The 21,782-nt window shown below is 36.4% G+C and overlaps 1 protein-coding gene across 1 annotated transcript; it reads left to right on the top strand.

Moving 5' to 3' along the window:
- The first annotated feature begins 247 nt into the window (after positions 1-247).
- LOC129266111 (uncharacterized) lies at positions 248-18,603 on the top strand. Its single transcript, XM_054903960.2, has 11 exons — positions 248-473; positions 3,870-3,974; positions 5,346-5,450; positions 6,753-7,188; positions 8,133-8,270; positions 9,034-9,152; positions 9,778-9,982; positions 10,766-10,927; positions 11,346-11,469; positions 12,555-12,667; positions 14,670-18,603. Exons 1-11 carry the CDS (start codon positions 421-423, stop codon positions 14,778-14,780), a joined length of 1,671 nt encoding a protein of 556 aa, XP_054759935.2. The 5' UTR covers positions 248-420; the 3' UTR covers positions 14,781-18,603.
- The last annotated feature ends 3,179 nt before the right edge of the window (positions 18,604-21,782 follow it).

Raw genomic sequence — 21,782 nt, 5'->3', positions numbered from 1 at the left:
ACCAGTTCGTCTATAACCAGTTGGTCTAATATCCATGTTATTTTCCTTCATTTCGCCCAGTTAACACTTTAGTCCAATTAGACCAAATGGTAAATGGACTTAATGGCTATTTGACCAAGTGGATATTAGACGAGATGGTGAGTGGACGAAATGACATTAGATCAATTGAAAATAACCCTGCAACGGCGCATGCAGTGCACTGATCTGAATACTAGTTCAGTGCATGCAGTGCCTAAAAAGCAAGAACGCCCGCTTGTGGTGAACGATGAATAATTTTTTCACTGGACGGAGCTGACGACTTTCCATAAGTCTCTGTTTACCATGGCAACACTTGAATGTGTGACTAATCAAGAACTGTGTTTCGTTTGAAATGTTAGTGATCTTCTTCAGATAATTGTAAAGATTGATGACGGACCATCAATGTCTAGGTTATCGTCCCGTAATGAGGATACTTGGACACAACTTCAAGAAAGGTAGGTTTCATTGTCATGAGTGTGGCCCCACGTGTTGAAAAATATGTCTGGTTCTTCAAAGGAGTGCCAGTAATAACAGTATCAATAATAGATCTCACGTTAGATCTATTTATAGACGTTAAGTTACATGTGTTACTGACAAGCTTACCGTTTATTTTTAAAATACCTCGAGTGTGACTCATTCAAACAATATTTAATCATATCATTGACATTATCAAACTCAAAGCAATCACCTAGTACCAATGAGGTCCAACATTACATGTATGGACCTCATACTTTTTTTTAGGCGACATCAGTAGTATTTTTGGTTAGAAATCTCTGAGAACAGGATATTTATATATTATATCACAAGTACAAGCTATATTCCTTTCTCTTATTTAAATTATAATTTTATAGTGTAAATGCATCGTTAGCAACAAAAAAAAATGAAAGAAATGAAGGGGAACTTACATTTTCACGGCTTTTTCCTGATTTTCTGGGCAGCTGCTCTTCTCTTCTGACTCGCGATCGAAGCTGATATGAAGATCACGTGATTCGCGTTCTCGTCAGCTGATCGGTTGGTTATTCTTTTTGTCAGACGTTAATAATATATATTTTATAATGCTAGCATTCATCGCTAATTTAGGTGAAAGAGATTGAAGTTAAACAGCGCCAGGTCGGAATCATAATTATTTTGGAAGAGTGTATTTATACACTCGATCTCGTACCTGACGTAGACGGCGCTATTCAACAAATGCACAATCTTCAATATAAAAAATAAAACAGAAAGAACGCCTTGAACACAGGCCAAAATGCCTAACGATTTCTCCGCGGCATTAACAACTATCGTAAAGGGCGCTCCATTTATCAATAAAGATGGATGCTAAGCTGTCTATGGCGACAAAATTTGCCGCAAATATTTACGAAGAATTGTGAGAAATGGTCTGAAAATGCAACAAAAGAACCGGTGAGTACCGATTAAACATTATCAATTTATTTAATAGAACATATTTAATGACTACAATGTAACAATTTCTAGATAATATTGCTTAGTTCTAAGCTAGGGCGGCCCAAATGCGCGTGAGTGGAGTCCCAGTTTATTAGCACGGGTAAGTATTGGGGTGTCGCCTAGAGTGAAAGCAATGAGTTTCTAACTTTAGCTTTGCGTGAACTAGATTATATTAACGTCATTAGAAATAAAAAAATTAGGAGAAAAAACCTTAAGCCTTAAAGGGAAATTTGCCCGCTCTGGAGTCTGGGACTGGGTCTACTGCATCATCAACAAGCTTATTGACATCCCGGATGACCACTTTATTCCATCAACTGGACCATGTACACGTGGAAATCCTGATAAGTTCCAAATTCCATATGCCAGAACACAAATATTATATATCAAAAGACATTCTTTCCTGATGCTATCTCTCTCTCTTGTGTTCTTCCTCCGCTAAGGTCGGAGATCAACGGCGCCGTTGGAAGGGCCGCAATCTATCAGAATATGGAACTCACTCCCAGCAAAGATAGTTCACAGCACCTCCCTCGCGTCTTTCAAGCTGGAGGTGCAGCAAAGGAGGCTTCGTTAAGGCCTCTTCTGTTTTTAGCCGCACATAGTTTTGTAGAGATTTTTACTCGCACTGTTCATCTGGGCACTTGACAAGCACGAGTACGATATGCCAACGGCAGTCTGTACTTTACAGGAAGAAGAAGAAGAAGAAGAAGGGCCTTTGTGATGAATAGGCCGAACTTAATTTGTTGTAAAATTACAAGACAAAATAAAAAGGTGGAAGAATTGAGGAAGATCCATTAAAGATTTAGAAAGTAATTAGGATTGTAAACCAAGTTGTTGTGTGTCCGGACGGGTTGTGTGTCTGGACGATCAATTTTAGGTAGTCATTTGGAAAAATTTACAAGCGAAGTTTCAGCAATTTTTATTACAAAATGTTAGGAAATATTATGAAGAACAAAATAGATGATGACTACAAATATTGAATTCATATTCTTAGTGTAATCCAAAGACGAAAAAGAAGGCTTAAAAAATATAAAGTGTCCGGACACCCGGCCCCCCATCCTAAGTTTTACAAATTTTGATTTGTGACGTCTCATATGACTGAGAAGCTGCCCCAAATGCCGTAGGTCTAACTTAAATTTCATATTTAAATGGTTCATGAGGACTTAAATTCCAGAGCAGTTGTGAATGTAATTTGTCTGAAAATGTACCGTTGCTGAAGGTAAAATAAAACCATTTTCATATTTTTTAAAGAGAAAACATCATTTTATTGATTATTTTTTATTTTAGTCACAATACTTTTAATTCTCTGATGGATTCTCCTCAAAGTCAAACCTTCACCAATATTTTTTTGTTATTTTATGCTATTTCTACAATAAACTGTTTGTCAGAATGAACTTCCCCTCTGATATAATTTACAGGTAAATTTACTTCTACATCCACTTCTAGTTCTAGTCGATACTCGGCATTCAGGATACGTAGTGCTAAGGAATTAAACTGGATGCTCATCTGTGTTCAGACATACCCAAATCTTTAGATGAGATTGTGAGTGGCCTGTCATAACCTAGACCAAAAGCTTCGGTCTCTGTTATGTTGGTTGTTCAGCTGAACTCCGTTGGCTTCACTCACCAAATACAGAGACCGAAGTTCTAGCGCGATCTGTAAAGGGGACTCAATGGCCATATGTTTATGTACTAAGTTCGGATAAAACAGGGAGGCGAAGTTGCGCGACAGCCGAGGTAAGTCACTGTTTTTGTTCCTTTTAACTTGATTTTTCCCCTTGTTTTGGCAATTAATGCCAAGAGGGAATATTAATCTGCATTTCGGTCGCGTTAATTTTCAAAAGTTTGATTCATTAAAGACAAAAATTGAAGAGCCCCGACAGGGGGGTTTTGCATTGTAAGTCCCTAATGGTGGCTGAACGATAGCGAGCCGTCTGTGTACGAGGAGAAATTAAAAAAAAAAAAAAACTCCTCGAAACAGACGGCTGCCAGCTGTCTAGTCGAAAACATACAATACAATTTAGTAGATGGCCTTATCGTGCAAGCACACACACACACACACTGGTCATACTTGTATTGATTGGCTGCATTCTCAGAGCTTCTCAATGAGTTGAGATTAAGGTGCCAGCCACCCCTCTTATTTGGAAAAGTTCAATTAACAATAGGCCTGGGAATAAAACTTGAATAATGCATTCAATCCTGAAGTTTATCAACAATCAGCAACTGATGATTACTTTTTACACTTATAAAATGTTCACACCTCAAAAGACTGACCTATTTTGCATTCATGTACAGTTTGTTGACCTACAATGTTATAGTCTGATATGGAGTCAAATCATTCCCTTGCTCACTAGAGGATTGCATTTCCTGGTGATGGTTCATTATATGTTGTGTTTTTGTTTTATTTTGTAGATTGCGAAAGAGACGGGAGATAAAGGAGACACCTCATGGAGGTGGGTTAGATCATGGATCATCAACAAACAGACACAGGTCTGTTCCTCCCAATCCACTACCAAGGTATCTAACAAAGAAGATGATGATGATAGTGAGAATGATGATGATGGTGGTTGATGACTGGGATGATGATGATGATGATAGTGGTGGTGGTGGTCATGATGATGATGATGGTCGTGGTGGTGGTGGTGGTGATGATGATGGTGATGATGATGATGATGGTGATGGTGATGATGATGGTGATGATGATGGTGATGGTGATGATGGTGATGATGTTGGTGATGATGATGATGATGGTGATGATGATGGTGGTTGATGACTGGGATGATGATGATGATGATAGTGGTGGTGGTGGTGATGATGATGGTGATGGTGGTGGTGATGATGATGGTGATGGTGATGATGATGATGATGGTGATGGTGATGATGATGATGGTGATGATGGTGATGATGATGGTGATGATGATGATGATGTTGGTGATGATGATGATGATGGTGGTGATGATGGTGGTGATGATCATGATGAATTGATGGTGATGGTGATGATGATGATGTTGGTGATGATGAATTGGTGGTGGTGGTGGTGGTGATGATGATGATGATGATGATGATGATGGTGATGATGATGATGATGATGATGGTGATGGTGATGATGTTGGTGATGATGATGGTGATGATGGTGATGATGATGATGATGGTGATGGTGATGATGATGATGATGATGATGATGATGATGATGATGATGATGATGGTGTTGATGGTGATGATGGTGATGGTGATGATGATGATGTTGGTGATGATGATGATGATGATGATGATGAAGGTAATGATCATGATAATTATAATGGTGATTGTGCTGGTGGCAGTGTTGTTGATGATGGTGGTGACGGATAGGGATAATGATGAAGGCGGAGATGATGATTATCATTTTGATGTAGAGTGTTAATTATTACAGTGTATGTTGGATTTTAAATTTAGCTTCACATTCACTAATTACATGTACACACTTAAACCAAAAACAAGCATATGACTGCATCTTTTAATTCTATAGAATTGAAAATAAAAATGACATTGATGTTGATGATGTTGGTGAAAATGAATACAAACTACAACGATGTTGATGATGTTAATGAGTGACAAAGATGATACATATATGTACATGATGATAATTCTGCATCAAACAAGAGTATTCAGATTAAAAAAGAATGTTTTTCTCATTTCATTTTCAGGGAATAAGTTAACTAACTGAAATGCGATTAGCATTTCTAGTAAGTTAGAGAAAGGTTTTCAATTGTGTTCTGAGTGTACAGTCCTACATAAAAAAATAAAAGGATTTTTTGTGTAGCAGTCATAAAAAAGTAGAGCAATTGTGATGCGATACCAGGAAAAATGTTCCCTGGTTTTCATGAATATTTTCTTTATGTTAATTGACAGACTTGCCAGCCCGTCTCAATCAGAGAGTCTTTGTCTCACATCCCCAGAGCTCAGGGGAAGGCACTACTCTAAGGTTCCACCAGTTCAAAGTCTTCCAACTCACAGGTATACTCATTTTATGTTAAGTAATTATAGAAAATGAATGGTCCTTGTTAAAAGCTAAACCAATGATGCAGTTGCAGCAAACAATAATTTAAAATTATTTTCATTCATTGATATTTTCACTTCTAACATGATCCAATCTTGGTCCAAATTTGCAATTAGTGTAATATAGGTTATGTATCCAAATGTTACTTCAATTTAGACTTGGCTAATTACATTTTTGTCTCACCTGCATAGCAGAGTGAGACTATAGGCGCCGCTTTTCCGACGGCGACGGCGGCGGCGGCGGCGACGGCGGCGTCAACACCAAATCTTAACCTGAGGTTAAGTTTTTGAAATGACAGCATAACTTAGAAAGTATATGGACCTAGTTCATGAAACTTGGCCATAAGGTTAATCAAGTATTACTGAACATCCTGCCTGAGTTTCATGTCACATGACCAAGGTCAAAGGTCATTTAGGGTCAATGAACTTAGACCATGTTGGGGGAATCAACATCAAAATCTTAACCTAAGGTTAAGTTTTTGAAATGTCATCATAACTTAGAAAATATATGGACCTAGTTCATGAAACTTATACATAAGGTTAATCAAGTATCACTAAACATCCTGCATGAGTTTCACATCACATGACCAAGGTCAAAGGTCATTTAGGGTCAATGAACTTTGGCCGAATCGGGGGTATCTGTTGAATTACCATCATAACTTTGAAAGTTTATGGATCTGATTCATGAAACTTGGACATAATAGTAATCAAGTATTACTGAACATCCTGTGCAAGTTTCAGGTCACATGATCAAGGTCAAAGGTCATTTAGGGTCAATGAACTTTGGCCAAATTGGGGTATTTGTTGAATTACAGCCATAAATTTGAAAGTGTGTTGGTCTAGTTCATAAAACTTGGACATAATAGTAATCAAGTATCACTGAACATCCTGTGCGAGTTTCAGGTCACATGATCAAGGTCAAAGGTCATGTAAGGTCAAAGAACTTTGGCCACGTTGGGGGTATTTGTTGAATTGCCATCATATCTCTATAAGTGTATTGGTCTAGTTCATAAAACGTGGAAATAAGAGTAACCAAGTATCACTGAACATCTTGTGCGAGTTATAGTAGTTTTCAAAATCAGCACTGCTGCTATATTGAATCGCGTGATGCAGGTGAGACGGCCAGAGGCATTCCACTTGTTATTTATGGTTGTCAAGATCAAAACTCCTCTGAAGGTAATCTTACATTATGAATTTACTTCTTGAATGATTTAATGATGATTTAAATGATAGAATTATTTGCTTAAAATTTATTTTCAGACCCCAATCAGATGATACACTCAGTTTAAAGAGTCACAACTCAGACACATCTCCAGAGCCACCCCTTGCCCCTCCGGACCATAGAGCTCCTCCTCCCTACATCTCAAATGGAACATCCCACTCTGCACCAGAACCAGCATACAGAGAGGTGCCAGCCTGGGACCAGTACACTGGAAGGCGGGCGGGGACAGAGAGAAGAGAAGTGAGGGATGGTGGAAGACGGAAAGGGAAGAAGAAATACTATGTGAGGCAGGGAATGAGAGGATTTGAGGATGATGCTGAGGATCTTATCTATGCAAATCAGTTGGAGATGATGGAGGAAAGAAGAAGAGACAGGTATCCAGATCATGGGAGTAGGGGTGAAGGACCAACGCTGGTGGAATATGATGATATTCTAGGACCAATAGAACTGCCAAGGATAGACACTCAGAGACGGGTAGGTTTATATTTACTCGGTCTTAAAGCAGTTGGTCTATTTCTCAGGTGGTCTAATATTACATAAGCTTAACCCATCTACAATCACTCTAGTATAATTGAAACTTGGTCTTCCTTGCTTTGATCTAATGCTCACTTAGTCTAATTCTCATTTAGTCTAATGCCCAGTTGCTATAATATTTCCTCTTCATTTACTAATTATTTTGTGCTGGTTATACATGTATGTTTACCACAACTTTTCCTTTTTTGTCCTCCCCCCCCTTCTTACTATGTTGTATTTATTTTGGGGTCAACGCTCAACAAGGCAAATTGCTCTTTTTTGTTGACCCCTCATTCGACATAAATTGTTTTCTTTGTTCTCTTATGTTATTTTTTCTATAATCATGTAAAGTGATGTAAGACTAAGGTGATATTAGATGCAGAGGGTATACTAAAAAGTTAGCAGAATGGTAAATGGGCTACCCGCTAATGGCGATTAGAAACCAATCGGTTATAGCTGCAATAGGAGTAGACCATGTTGGATGAGACCAGATGGAAAGCAGCGAGAGTAAACATAGACCAAGTGGTAATTTACTGAAAGATATGCCTTTGCAACTGAAACAAGCAGCAGATATTTGCAGGTGCAATCCATTGTTGTTACAAGGGGCAGATCCAGTGTTAGTATTGTGAATATTGTTTTTTTTTCTATTATAGTCACCCACAAGTCACACGCAATGCCTGGACGGAACGATGTGGTGTGTTTTTTTTTTTTTCTGATCAGCATTTTCTTGTGCCAATTGCAGAATAGCGTAAGATGCTTGTGAATGCTGTGGAAGTTTTTTTGTGTGGAAGCTCAGCCAGTCATCAAGTTAATTAAAAAAAAAAATGAGGCAAAGCATAAGCACATGATTATACAATTTTATGATTATTGAACAAATTGTAATTCAATGACATTTTTCATTTTAGGAATCCAGTGCTGCTATTCGGATGCAGGATGAACTATTTGCGCAAACATTCCTTGAGTATTTCCTGACTAGTTGCTTACAAGATGACATGGTCTTAGAAGTTGCCGTGGATGTCATGGCCAGTGTCAGGGATGAAAGGGTTAGTGAATTCTTTTGTACGTATTTGAATTAATTTTGTGTCGCGATGGGCGATGGAGGTAGAAAAGGTAGAATGGAAACTTTTTTCTTGGTCTTATTCTCACCTTTTAAGCCAATGTGTTGTGGGTTCATATGGTTGCCCAGTCATATTATTCTTTGGCAAGGATTTTATTTACATACCGTTATTAGGTCGGATCAATTCCCCTGAATGCACAAAGGGCTTAAAACATTAGCTGAAGTTGAGGCCGTGTAAATATTTTTTTAGTGTGCCTTTGAATAGACAAACTACATAATGGTGGTTTATAAATTCTATGTATTATGTGTGTTATGAATGTCTAGTTTTGATATATACCCTTTTGAGATAACAATTAGGGATATTGAGGATAAATTAGCCAATAATTTTATTTGTGTAATAACTGAAATGTTTTTTTAGTGGAAAGGTACCTGTTTTGCCACTTTGTAACATAATGATTGCAATATGAAGGTGTTGGATGGTGAATTTGTGTGTTATAATTCAAGTGTGCCTATGAGAATGTTGCATTATGGGTAATCAACCTGGCCAGATATGAGTACTATTAAGACTGCTGGCTGGTATGCCATTTAAAGAAGAAAGGGAGAATTGTGCAGAGAAGAAGAAAATAAGGACAAGGAGAAGAAAAAAATACAGCATTAATGAAATAACAGATGTCACTTATTTTAGAATATTTTTACATTTCTTGATATGTTTGATGAGGAACATCAATGGTATTTATAATTTGTTGTAGGACCTTGAGCGGCAGTTATCTTGGCCTGTTCTTGACCTAGGAAGAGAGATTATAGATGAGATTATCCATGAGAATCTCAGAGATATAGCCTTCATTGAACTCAGATCATCCATCAAGGGGTCAGTATTCACAATGTCTGTTTGTTATAAGCTACTGTAATCCTGGCATCTTATTGGCTCAGGGCAAAATAGTCAATGAAAATCACTATCAATTTTGAGATACCAAACAATGAATTTTATTCTCATTTATTTATGAAGTATTATTTAAACAGGATAGACCCGTCAGTAATCAAATACTGTTGTACTTAGGGACATAGTATAACATAAAACAAAACAAAATACAAGCATATATACGATACAAAGGGAAAATACAAATCCTAGACATAAACAGATGGAAACTTCAGGTATACATCACAGAAAATTGTATACATAATTGAGACCAATCATGTAACCCAGACCTGTAAGTAGAAAGCGATAAAGGAAGGAAAGATAGAAGGTGAGATGGGGTAAAAAAGAAAATAGAGAGCTAGAGTGGAAGAAGAAATATAAACTCCTAATAAATCAAAAACCTGGTTGGAACACTGATATGTGGTGACTTTACTCTAATCACGTTTGCCTGTTTCCTTTCATCTCACAAAGTCTAGATTCTATAGTAATGATAAGATGCTTGCAGAATGCCTGCGTGACGAATACTCCTCCTAACCTTGGTAAGGTGTCTACACTTTACTGTTCTTGTATTTCTTAGATTCTGGAACATGGTCTTAGACACACCCTCCCTGTACAAACCCATTGCTAGAGATCTCCTTCGTGAGTTGATTGATGATGAAGTATCATCCATCGTACCAGAAGCAATCTCAGAGCTGGTTACCGAATACTTCGTCCAGAAAGATGTCGTAGTCGACTTCAATGTCATCTGTGATGAGGTCATCGTAGGACTCCTGCCTGATATAGTAAGTATTCATGTTAGCACAATATTGTCAAATCGAAGGGTTGTTTAAAAAGGATCTATCAAAGTCAAACATGAACTCCCACTTGTGAGTGTTATAAAACGGCATGTCCACTTTTGTCATATTATGGTGAGAGGACGTGTGCAATTGCATACTAATCAGTGACATTGCACATTATATATCATTTGTGGTTCAGCATATAATCATTACCTGTAAGTCAAAATGGAATTTAGATTTTAGCATTCATACCAATATTCCAAACTTTAGTTTGAGATTTTAAATGTTGGAATTTTCATACCAGGCAAATGCTATTCCAATTCTTTTGAAAATCTGACCGTGTATTATGTAATATTGTTGAGTTCAACTGAGGACAAGTTCTAAGAAAATGCAGGGGGGGCAAATAAGTCTTCTATTCTTTATGCCCAACATCAAGGTAAATCAAGGTAAATATGTGTCTGGCTTTAGTCAAATCTACTGAAACTGATTACATAGTTTCACATTCATTACATAAAAACCCAAAAATAGTAAGTAAAGAGACGAGATTCATGAATGCCACATACCTGGCACATATTATCCTGCACGCATGCAAAAGTTATATCTACCACACTAAAACAAAAAGAATCCTTACTATATTCATGTCTAAGTCACATATTCATATCAACTAATCATTTGATGTTACATAAATCTGATCACTTGATGTCATAAATATGTAAGAGTATGAAAGACTGGATCTACATCTTCAAGTTATTATTACACTACACTTACATTTTGCTGCTCCCCATGTAGATTCTTGAGGCTGTGTATGATGAGAGCATTGTGTCACTAGTAGAAGGAATCATCCAAGATGAGATAGTCTCCCTCGCCAGCAGTTTTATGGAGGATTCCTTTGCAACCGGGAGGCCTAAGATTCCTATCAGCCCAGAGCAGAGACTACATGATCAGGATGAGGTGAGATAATTTAATAAAATGGACTGACTTTCACAGATTGTATCATAATATCATTTAGCGCCCATTATTTCTGAAATCTCATTGTCCAATCATCCATATATTATGTTTTCTGTATTACAGTTGCATGCAATATCAACCTTCTTGCATTTTGGACATAATCTTGTAACCTTCTTTTTGTGTGGAAGTTGCAATTTTGGATGGACTGCATGTTATACATTCTGACCTTTGCTCAGGTTTTACGATTAAAACTACCAGGCTTTTTTTCCCACAAAGTTCATGTCTTCTGTTCTTTTGATAATCTCAATTGTTTTTCTCAAAATTTCATAACACTTTTTTAGCTCTCATGGCAATGGATATATTATAACAGTTGTATTGTCATGTGAATAAATGAATCACTATTTTCCTGTTCTGTTTCTAGATCAAAGCTTTGGCCGACACCTTCTTGCTGGATGTCACCATCTTTGAGAATATTTTGACATCTCATCTTCTCCCTAACCAACAAGTATGGAGTAATGAAGAGTATTTAGATCTCTACTTGGATTGTAAGTATGGAGGGGTGGTCTTGTCTTCATACCTTGAACTAAACTTATTATTAAATTCTTTAAAATTCTACAAGAGGTTCAGTTTATATTGTTCCTTATATTCTTGAGAATAAGTTTACCAAAAAGCTCATTTTGAGCAAATAACCTAAATTGGAAAGAAATTGTGCCATGTCCTTTTTAGATTGAAAAAAAGACATACGTATTTCTCAAAAAAAGTTGGAAATTCAATATTAATTGCTCAGACAGACAATAATTCTTCTTACTGTATGTATGATTCTGAATATTCCATGTTGATGCAGAAGTTTGTCATGCCAGATGGGTATTACATAAAGTTACTCATGAATAGGGACCTCTTCTTTAATGATCTTTATGTATCTGGCTAAGCACCTAAGAACATTTTCCATTCATGTGTAAAATCATGCATAACTTTAAGCCCAGCGCACACAATGCGATCCGATACGACACAATTTTTTAATGAATCAAATTTTTGTTAAATGTGATTTCCAAGAAGCAAATTATTTCATTTGATGTTCGTTATAATGTTAGGAATAATAAAATCATAATTTTGCTTTGCGGCAAGCCCTGTGTTTGGAGTAAAGTCCAAATCGGCTTCAAGTCGCAGGCGATGATGACGTCATTGCGATTTGGAATTGATTTTGCTTTTATACCTACAGGGAGGCTCCAACTTGACTGAATCTGATTTCAGTAGTCCCATCACGATTCTGATTGCTAAGATTGTATCGGTTGGAACATTCATCTCAAATGTTATTACAATTTCTTTGACATTCGGATCGCAACGAATCACATAGTTTGTACTGAGCTTTACATACATCTTTATGAACCATCCAGCACTGCCCTATGAAATAAAGCTTAGTAATGCACCATTTCATGCTTGAGTGCCTAGGTAGCTGAGCTAAAGCCGGGTAATAATGATAGCAGGGCCCGCTGGGAGAACAGATTTTGGAATTGTAGTGGTTACCCTGTTTAAATATGCCATTTTTTTATTATCATCATCATGTAGCCGATTTCTTTCTCCCAAGTGTTACCGTAATGATTGAATACCTACTTGTATTTTGTTTGTTAAGCTCTTCTTTTGGATCAAGTACTTGGTCAGGAGTTGGAGGTCGTAAAGAGAAGAGACTACACAGAATTTTGTTTACCGCTTAAGAGATACCATGAAAAGATCACAACAAATGTTGTAAGTATGACCTATTTACATTACTGCAATCACCTGAGGGTGTTTATAAGGTGATCAGATATTCCTGATCTCACAATCGCTTTAGGGTGGTTTACTGACTCACTATCATTGCAAGGTTTCTAATTTTGTTTTTAATTGTAAGATTGTAGCCCATAGGGGAGGGTAGGGGGGGTCCCACTCCTCTTGACCTTTTCGCACAATATGTTTACAGTGTACCATGGACTCGCCACAGTTATTTACAGGATTTGTACGGGTCAGGGAATTTGAAATTGTTTTTCCAGAAGCAAAATTCATGGAAAGTCAGGGAATCAGTCATTTTTTTCTGGAAAAGTCAGGGCCCATTTATTCAAGACATTTATGACTTCTTTATTTTAATTTGTTATGTCAGAAATTTATGGAGGGGTGGGCTGAATCAGGGCCCAGAGTCAAAATAAGCTCAGTCTCTTCATAATAATAATGATGATGATGATGATGATGATGATGATGATGATGATGATGATGATGATGATGATGATGATGATGATGATGATGATGATGATGATGATGATGATGATGATGATGATAATAATAATAATGAGAATAATAATAATAATATAATAATAAAAATAATAATAATAATAAAAATGATAATAATATTAATGATAATTGCTTCTTACTAAGCACTTTTCAGAAGGTCAGAGTTAAACTTTAGAGTTAACTGCTATGTCAAATTATGTGTTTGTCTTTTATGAACAACTTTACATCCATCTACAGTCTTTTGACATATAAGAGATGTGCAACTGTTATTTGTAGTTATAAATATTTCTAACTATGGCCTATAGATAATAGTTCAATGTCTAGTTAGCTTGTTATACACATGTTAATGAGAGGCTGGATGTGCAACTCTCGTACAATTGCACATGTAAATTATACCATTGCATGCATGGTAAGGTGATGTTACAATAAATTCATATGTAAATAATGCAGATGTAATATGTCTAGGGCTTACTGGCTAAATGAGCACTGATATTGCAGATATGATGTATACTGGACTTATTGCTAGCTAGACATACTACTCAGCAATTTTCCTTTTTGTTTCCAGTAAATCTTATAGTGTAATCATTTTTTATAACAAAAGCTTGACACTTAAATGACACACATGTGATGATAGTCTCATTAAAAACTTAAAGGTCAAGTCCACCCCAGGAAAATGCTGACTTGAATAAATAGAGAAAAATCAAACTAGCATAGTGCTGAAAATTTCATCAAAATCGGATGTAAAATAAGAAAGTTACGACATTTCAAAGTTTCGCTTATTTTTCCCAAAACAGTGATATGCACAACTAGGGGAGTCAGTCGATGATGTCCATCACTCACTATTTCTTTTGTTTTTTATTGTTTGAATTATACAATATTTCATTTTTTATAGATTTGACAATAAGGACCAACTTGACAGAACCATATAGTATTAAACAATGCTAATTCTACATGTTCAGGGAGGAATTAATCATTGTATCACTTGACAATGAGAAGAAAATTCGAATATTTCATATTTCATGTAATAAAATACAAAAGAAATAGTGAGTGGATGACGTCATAGTCTCCTCATTTGCATACCGGCCAGGATGTGCATATAACTGTTTAGCGAAATTAAGTGAAAATTTAAAATGTCATAACTTTCTTATTTTACATCCGATTTTGATGAAATTTTCAGTGTTATGCTTGTTGGGGTTTTCTCTTTTTATTCAAATCAACTTTTTGTTGGGGTGGACTTATCCTTTAACAAGCAATCAATCATTTAAATGGATAAAGTCTACATTTTCTTTACACTATTTGCATTTTTGCTAAACTTTCGAGGTGATTTATTACACAAATATTTAATATTCCTCTTTGTACAAGATTTCACATCTTAGAGCATCTTTTTTCACCTCATGTGAAATCTCATTCCATGGCACTATTATTATTATTTATTTGTGTACTGTGGTCTATTATACCTCACCAGTCATTTATCTTTGATTTCCAGGCGATAGACGTCATCTTGGAAGAACTAACTGGACACCTTGATGAGGACATGGCTGAAATGGATGAATGTGAAGTAGAGATGGATAGAACATTGAAACTTGATCCCCACTGAATCATGCTAATCTATTAATAGTCTATTTAGATTTGTAAGATACTTCATGTTGAGAAGTTAATTCTGTTTGGATGCACAGTCAGAAATTCATCTAACTTGAATCATGTTTTATTTTGCTTTTGATGATTTGAATCATGATACTGTGTTTTGAATAATGGTCTAATCTGCATTATTGCGGGGCGAATTAGCCCCCTCCCCCCTGCAAATGAATTAATCACAATATGAATCTTTCAAAGAAGCCATCTGCATGCAGCACATTAATATTGATTTGTATTGTGGGATGGGGGGGGGGGGGGAGGGAGGCCTCACCAAGCATTTAACAATATACTTTCACACAGGCATGTCTATATTGTGATTTGAAGGGCTCAAAAGTCAAGCCCACCCAAGAAAAATGTTGATTTGAATAAATATTGACAAATCAAACTAGCATAACGCTGAAAATTTCATCAAAATCTAATGTAAAATAAGAAATTTACGACATTTTAATGTTTTGCTTATTTTTCACAAAACAGTGATATGCACATTTCAGTGGCATGCAAATGAGACAGTCGATGATGTCCCTCACTATTTCTTTTGTTTTTTATTGTTCGAATTATACAATATTTCATTTTTTAGAGATTTGACAATAAGGACCAACTTGACTGAAACATTATAGTATTAAACAATGCAAATTCCACATGTTCACGGAGAAAGTAATCATTATTTCACTTGACAATGAGGAAAAAATTAGAATATTTCATATAATAAGATTTAAAAAAGAGTGAGTGGATGACGTCATCAGTCTCCTCATTTGCATACCGACCAGGATGTGCATATAACTGTTTTGTGATTTAAAGCGAATCTTTAAAATGTCATAACTTTCTTATTTTACATCCGATTTTAATGACATTTTCAGTGTTATGCTTGTGGAGGAGCCGTGGTGTAGTGGTTCTGACTCTCGCCTTGTAAACAGAGGGTCGTGTGTTCGAATCCCACCGCTGTCTGGCGTCCTTTGGCAAGGCGTTAATCCACACTTTGCCACTCTCGACCCAGGTGCTAAATGGGTACCCGGTAGGATGTGAAAGTCATTGTAGCTTGTCCAGTACTGTGTGCGCTTCATCGGCAACTGACTGGAATACTCCCCAGGGAGTGGAGGATGTGCACACATTGTGTGCGTGAATGACTGATTGAATCCGATGACCGGGGTAATAATATATCTGTAAAGCGCTTTAATACACACGTCGTTTCGATGTATTAAGCTCTATATAAAAGCGGATTATTATTATGCTTGTTGGATTTTTCTCTTTTTATTCAAATTAATAATTTTTTGGTGGACTTGTCCTTTAATCACATTATGGTTCACACTCCTGGCAAGGGGAGATTGCCACTCACTTTGTCTTTATCCCTCATGGAGTAGTTCATCTACAGTACTTATAGTTTGGTCTAATTACTGTGAGTATTAGACCAAGTGATGATTGGACCAACTAATCTCTAGACCAATTTGATAGACCAAGTAGGTTTAGCCTTGATGGTGTTAGACAACGACCAAAATAATAGATAAACAAATTTTGTATTTTATTAAGATCATTCCTTTGCACCAGATCATTTGTTCGTGATATTCCTCCTTCATACGATAGAAGAATTTGAAAGTTCATAATAAATATTTTCATCTTATAATAACTTTCATTATCTTTAAAGTAAAGATTTCAAGTTTTGGTTAATGTGTCAACCTTTATGTATATGGGTCTTGAGTTTATTTATTAAATAGCCGCCTTTCAGGCTCTTTTGTGTGTACATTCTGAAATTTTGTAATATATGTAAATTTATTTATATATCTGAATTATCAAAATAAAGAGAAGTTTTTATTTTCTATTGATTTTAAATTGTAAGAAATGTGGAAGCACAATAATATTACTATTACATGCCACTTTTAAGGAGTCTGTAAGCTAAAAAACATCCATACATCAATATACATGATTTTCATGTATGAAATTTCTTTTATTAAAAGTCAGATTTTTGTATTGTGAGAAATTCCATCAATGTTGGAAATTTTGACATTTTTTACACACACCCACTTTATCCTTTTGTATGATGTTAATGTTTTATATTAAATATTTCAATCTTGATATAAAGAAAATGATCAAATTAAACAATTGATTTTGAAGGACAAAGTTCATGCATCCAATTTCAATGAAACAAATACTCTTTGATCAAAATCTTTTTGAAGATACTTAATTTGTAGGATTATTGTGGAAGCGTCGTGGTGTAGCAGTTCTGACTCTCGCCTTGTAATCAGAGGGTCGTGTGTTCGAATCCCACCATGGCCTAGCGTCCTTTCGCAAGGCGTTAATCCACACTTTGCCACTCTCCACCCAGGTGTTAAATGGGTACCCGGTAGGATGCGAAAGCCTATGTAGTATGCCTAGCAATTGAGTCTTAGAACTCTTGTTGGAATGCTCCCCAGGGAGTGGAGAGGATGCATACATTGTATGCGGGCATGCAAGGATCCGATGACCGGGGTAATAATATGTCTGTAAAGCGCTTAGAGACGTCGTTCTGATGTATTAAGCGCCATATAAATGCGGAATATTATTATTATTGTGTAATCAGATTATTGGAATTGAAACAGAGCAGACTCAGCAATAACTAGAAATTGCATTTAATGTTTTAAAAATGTGTTCAATGTCAGAAGTATTCCACTGGCGATAGTTTTTTAAGCATTGCAAATCTTAGTGTTTTTTTTGTTTAATTAGATTTAATAAGGTCTTTCCATCTGGAATTCCGTCCACGATTATAGCCTTCCATTTTTATGCAGTGATTTGTATACCAAATCCGTCCAAATATTAAATTTCTTTTCACAGAGTTTTTTTTCTATTGGTAGGAAGGATAAGATGATATTCATACAGAAGACGTTTTCCTGTATTTATTATACCATATACATGTATCCTTTATTGTACTAGTGAAGAAGTTCCATGAGGAAGAAAACATATATTTATTTCTGAATGCTGTATTCACATTTGTAAACTGGTCAGTTTGTAGCAAATGTATTTTAATGTTTATTTTTGTCAAATGAAAGATATGAAAATGTGTTCAATGTCAGAAGTATTCCACTGGCGATAGTTTTTTAAGCATTGCAAATCTTAGTGTTTTTTTTGTTTAATTAGATTTAATAAGGTCTTTCCATCTGGAATTCCGTCCACGAATATAGCCTTCCATTTTTACGCAGTGATTTGTATACCAAATCCGTCCAAATATTAAATTTCTTTTCACAGAGTTTTTTTTCTATTGGTAGGAAGTATAAGATGATATTCATACAGAAGACGTTTTCCTGTATTTATTATACCATATATGTACATGTATCCTTTATTGTACTAGTGAAGAAGTTCCATGAGGAAGAAAACATATATTTATTTCTGAATGCTGTATTCACATTTGTAAACTGGTCAGTTTGTAGCAAATGTATTTTAATGTTTATTTTTGTCAAATGAAAGATATGAAAATGTATTTTTCCGACGCACTGTTTGTAAGTTGAAATATCAGAGAAATGTTTAGCAAGTTCCTTGTGTATCATGCTACTTAAATTGATTTATTTTCTTTCTTTCTTGCTATGTTGATGGTCAATGCTGATACGTGCAGTGGCGTATCTAGGATTTTCCACAGGGGGGGCAAATCGTCCGCCAAAAAATTTGACAAGCAAAAAAAAAAAAAGGTCTTCAACCACAAATAAAGGATTTCGTATCTGACAAGCAAAAAAAAAGAAGGTCTTCAAGACTCGTCAGGGGGGGCATTCTGCCCCCCCCCCGTAGGTACGCTAGTGGATACATGGTATAAATAGCTGATTGCTCTACAACCATTCTAACCATCTAAGTTCTGTTTCATAAAACTAGTTCTAATCACCAATTTACAATAACAGTTAAAAGCTACTGAAATCCTTCAATCTGATTGGCTGATAGTAAATTTGTTAAAGAAATTGTGCATTTGTTATAACATGAAATGGGACCCATGTCTCATCCCAGATGGTCTAATCACATTGGCCAGAATTCACAAAGGTGGTTTTTAAAACCGGTTACACTTCGTAATTCCGAAGGTTCTTTATTCCGAAGGTTCGTAATTCCGAAACACGTAAATTGCCTATACCTCGATGTTCGTTAATCCGAAAACATAAAAGGGTTCGTTAATCCGAACATTTGTGGCGTTATTCCGAAGGTTCGATAATCCGAAAACGAAATAAGGTTCGATGTTCCGAAGGTTCGATAATCCGAAAACGAAATAAGGTTCGTTGTTCCGAAGGTTCGTTAGTCCGAAAACGAAATCAGGTTTGTTAATCATTTTGTTTTCGGACTAACGAACCTTCGGAATTACGAACCTCATTTCGTTTTCGGATTAACGAACCTTCGGAATTACGAACCTCACTTTGTTTTCGGACTAACGAACCTTCGGAATTACGAACCTCATTTCGTTTTCGGACTAACGAATCTTCGGAATTACTAACCTTCGGAAATACGAACCTTCGGAATAACGAACCTTCGGAATATCCGAACCTTCGGTATAACAAAGCTTCGGAATTACGGTTGTATGCGTTTAAAACCATTGGTTAAACCCATGGTTTATGCAGATTTCCTGCATAAATTATGCATATTTACCGCGTATATAACAAAATTATAATGCTGATGCGCGCTTTTGTCACAGTGCGCCAAATTGACACCTGTTGCCATGGTTAAATACGCTATTTTATTCATGAGTCTGCTGTTTGAAGAGTGGACTCATTAATTAAAAACAGTGGACTCATGAATAAAATAGCATGGATAACCAAGGCAACAGGCTTCAATTTTGCACTTTTTACTGTGACAAAAGCGCGCATTAGCATTGGACATTTTTTTAAATATACGCGGTAAATAAGGGTAATTTATACAGGAAATCTGCATAAACCATGGGTTCAACCGATGGTTTTAAAAACCACCTTTGTGAATTCTGGCCATTTAGTCTGTAACGAGTTTGTCTTTAGCCTCATCATCTGATTGCCACTTAGGGGGTGTTGCAAGAAAATATTTGCAATCAATTGCAAATTTTCTGTCGCAATTTTACAATGAATAGATTGTAGCAAATCAGATTACAATCCTTGTTTCAAGAAGCAGATAAGCAATCACAAGTTTAGAATTAATTACAAGAGATATGATTAATTTAGAAACCGAAAATAGACTTGCAATTAATCGCAAGTTTCTTGCAACGCCCCATTGGTCTAGTTAGCATTTCATACCATTCCCATTTAGGCTATACTCATTTCATCTGATACCCACTTGGTCGAACAATACCACATACATGTAATGTTTCTGGCTAGAAGAACGAACCGAATCTTATTTGACAAAAAGTAAAAGAAATAATGACAGACGAAGTGGATATTGGACCAACTTGGCTTAGTCTAAATGAAAATTCGAGTAGGTGAGAATTAGACCAAATGTAGTTTAGACTAAACAGCAGTTAGACTAATAATAGTAGACTAAATAGGTTTAGCCCATGTGGGTAGAAATAGAGCAACTGCTTGTCTCGGGGGGCCACTTCCATTGACGAGTGGATACCATGCGCGACCATGGGGTCTCGAAAAGCACCCTAAACACGTATTTTCCATATTATGAAATTGCACCCCTTAACAAGTATTTGCATGTGAAACCCTACTCTAAACAAGTATTGGAAACAAAGCGATACTCTTGCCAAGTATTCCCTGAATTGATCACCTAAACAAGTAGAGCGATATTTTTATTGTTATGTCACGGACATCGGTCGTCGGTTTTACCTTTACCTACATCATCAATTGGGTACAGCCCCACCTCCCACATCTCGCACAAATCGTACTCTAAACACGTAGTGATGACTCTTGGGGCAAAAAGCACATCCTTTATAAAACATTTTAGTCTTAATTTTTTCACCCTCGCAAATATGACCCTAAACACGTAGCTTTCCTAGCGAAAATAGATACCCTTTTTCATTATTTTAGCGTTTTGACACCCTTATTACGTTACGTACGTAACGTGCCCTATCTTGAAAAATACATCCTTTTTATGTGTTTTTTTGGTGGCGCATGGTATCCACTCATCAATGTAACTGCCCCCCCCCCCGGGGCTGCTCGTAGACCATGTGAGTTTTTAATATTTTCATGGTTTGAAGCCAATGTATCAATTGCATGCTTTATTCTAAGGTGATGAGTATTTATCATGTTTTTACAAATTTAAATGTTATAGTTCCTTGGTAGGTGTAAGTATGTTTGAACCGTTCTAAAACTGAAATTATAAGTGTTGTATTTCTATAAAATATGAATTAGTTTATCACAGTTTGTAGTTATTGATGTCTTCTTTGTAATTGTTGGTAATTCATGTTTCCTTGTGACACACACATCACAGGGAATTTTATACATTTATAGAGGATCCATATATGTATTTAAGTAAGATACATCAGATTACATTTTTTAGAGGTGACAGTGTCAGAAAACCTTTAATGATTCTGTTCCCCCCTCTACCTTTCCCATTTGTTGATGTATTTTGGGTAGAGATATATATGAGAGAGAGAGAGACAGACAGACAGAGAGAATAAGAGATTGAAAAGAGGAAACATTGGGAGCATATGTGGGAGAGTGGGATATAGAAAGAGGGGAGAAGAGAGAGCATTTGAGAGTGAGAAAAAAAAGAAAGAGAGAGAGAGAGAGTTGGAGAAGGGATGGAAGGGGACAGAGCCAGAGAAGAGGATGGAGAGGGGAGCAGAAAACAAATATCAAAACAAAATGTAGACCTGTAAATCTGAGATAGAAAAATGATAATGCTCAATCTTGGGACGTCGTGGTCTAGTAGTCGCGACTCTTGTCTCTCAATCAGAGGGACGGGGGTTCGAATCCCTGCCATGACGTGTTTTCCTTCAGCAAGGAATTTACCCACATCGTGCTGCCTTCAACTTGGGTGAGATGAATGGGTACCCAGCAGGATTAATCCCTTGAAATGCACGGAGCGCTGAAAGGCAGCTCGAGCTAAAGCTGGG

Source organism: Lytechinus pictus, chromosome 8 (assembly GCF_037042905.1).
Source record: "Lytechinus pictus isolate F3 Inbred chromosome 8, Lp3.0, whole genome shotgun sequence".
Lineage (NCBI taxonomy): Eukaryota > Metazoa > Echinodermata > Echinoidea > Temnopleuroida > Toxopneustidae > Lytechinus > Lytechinus pictus.
This window is presented reverse-complemented; position numbering and strand designations above follow the sequence as displayed.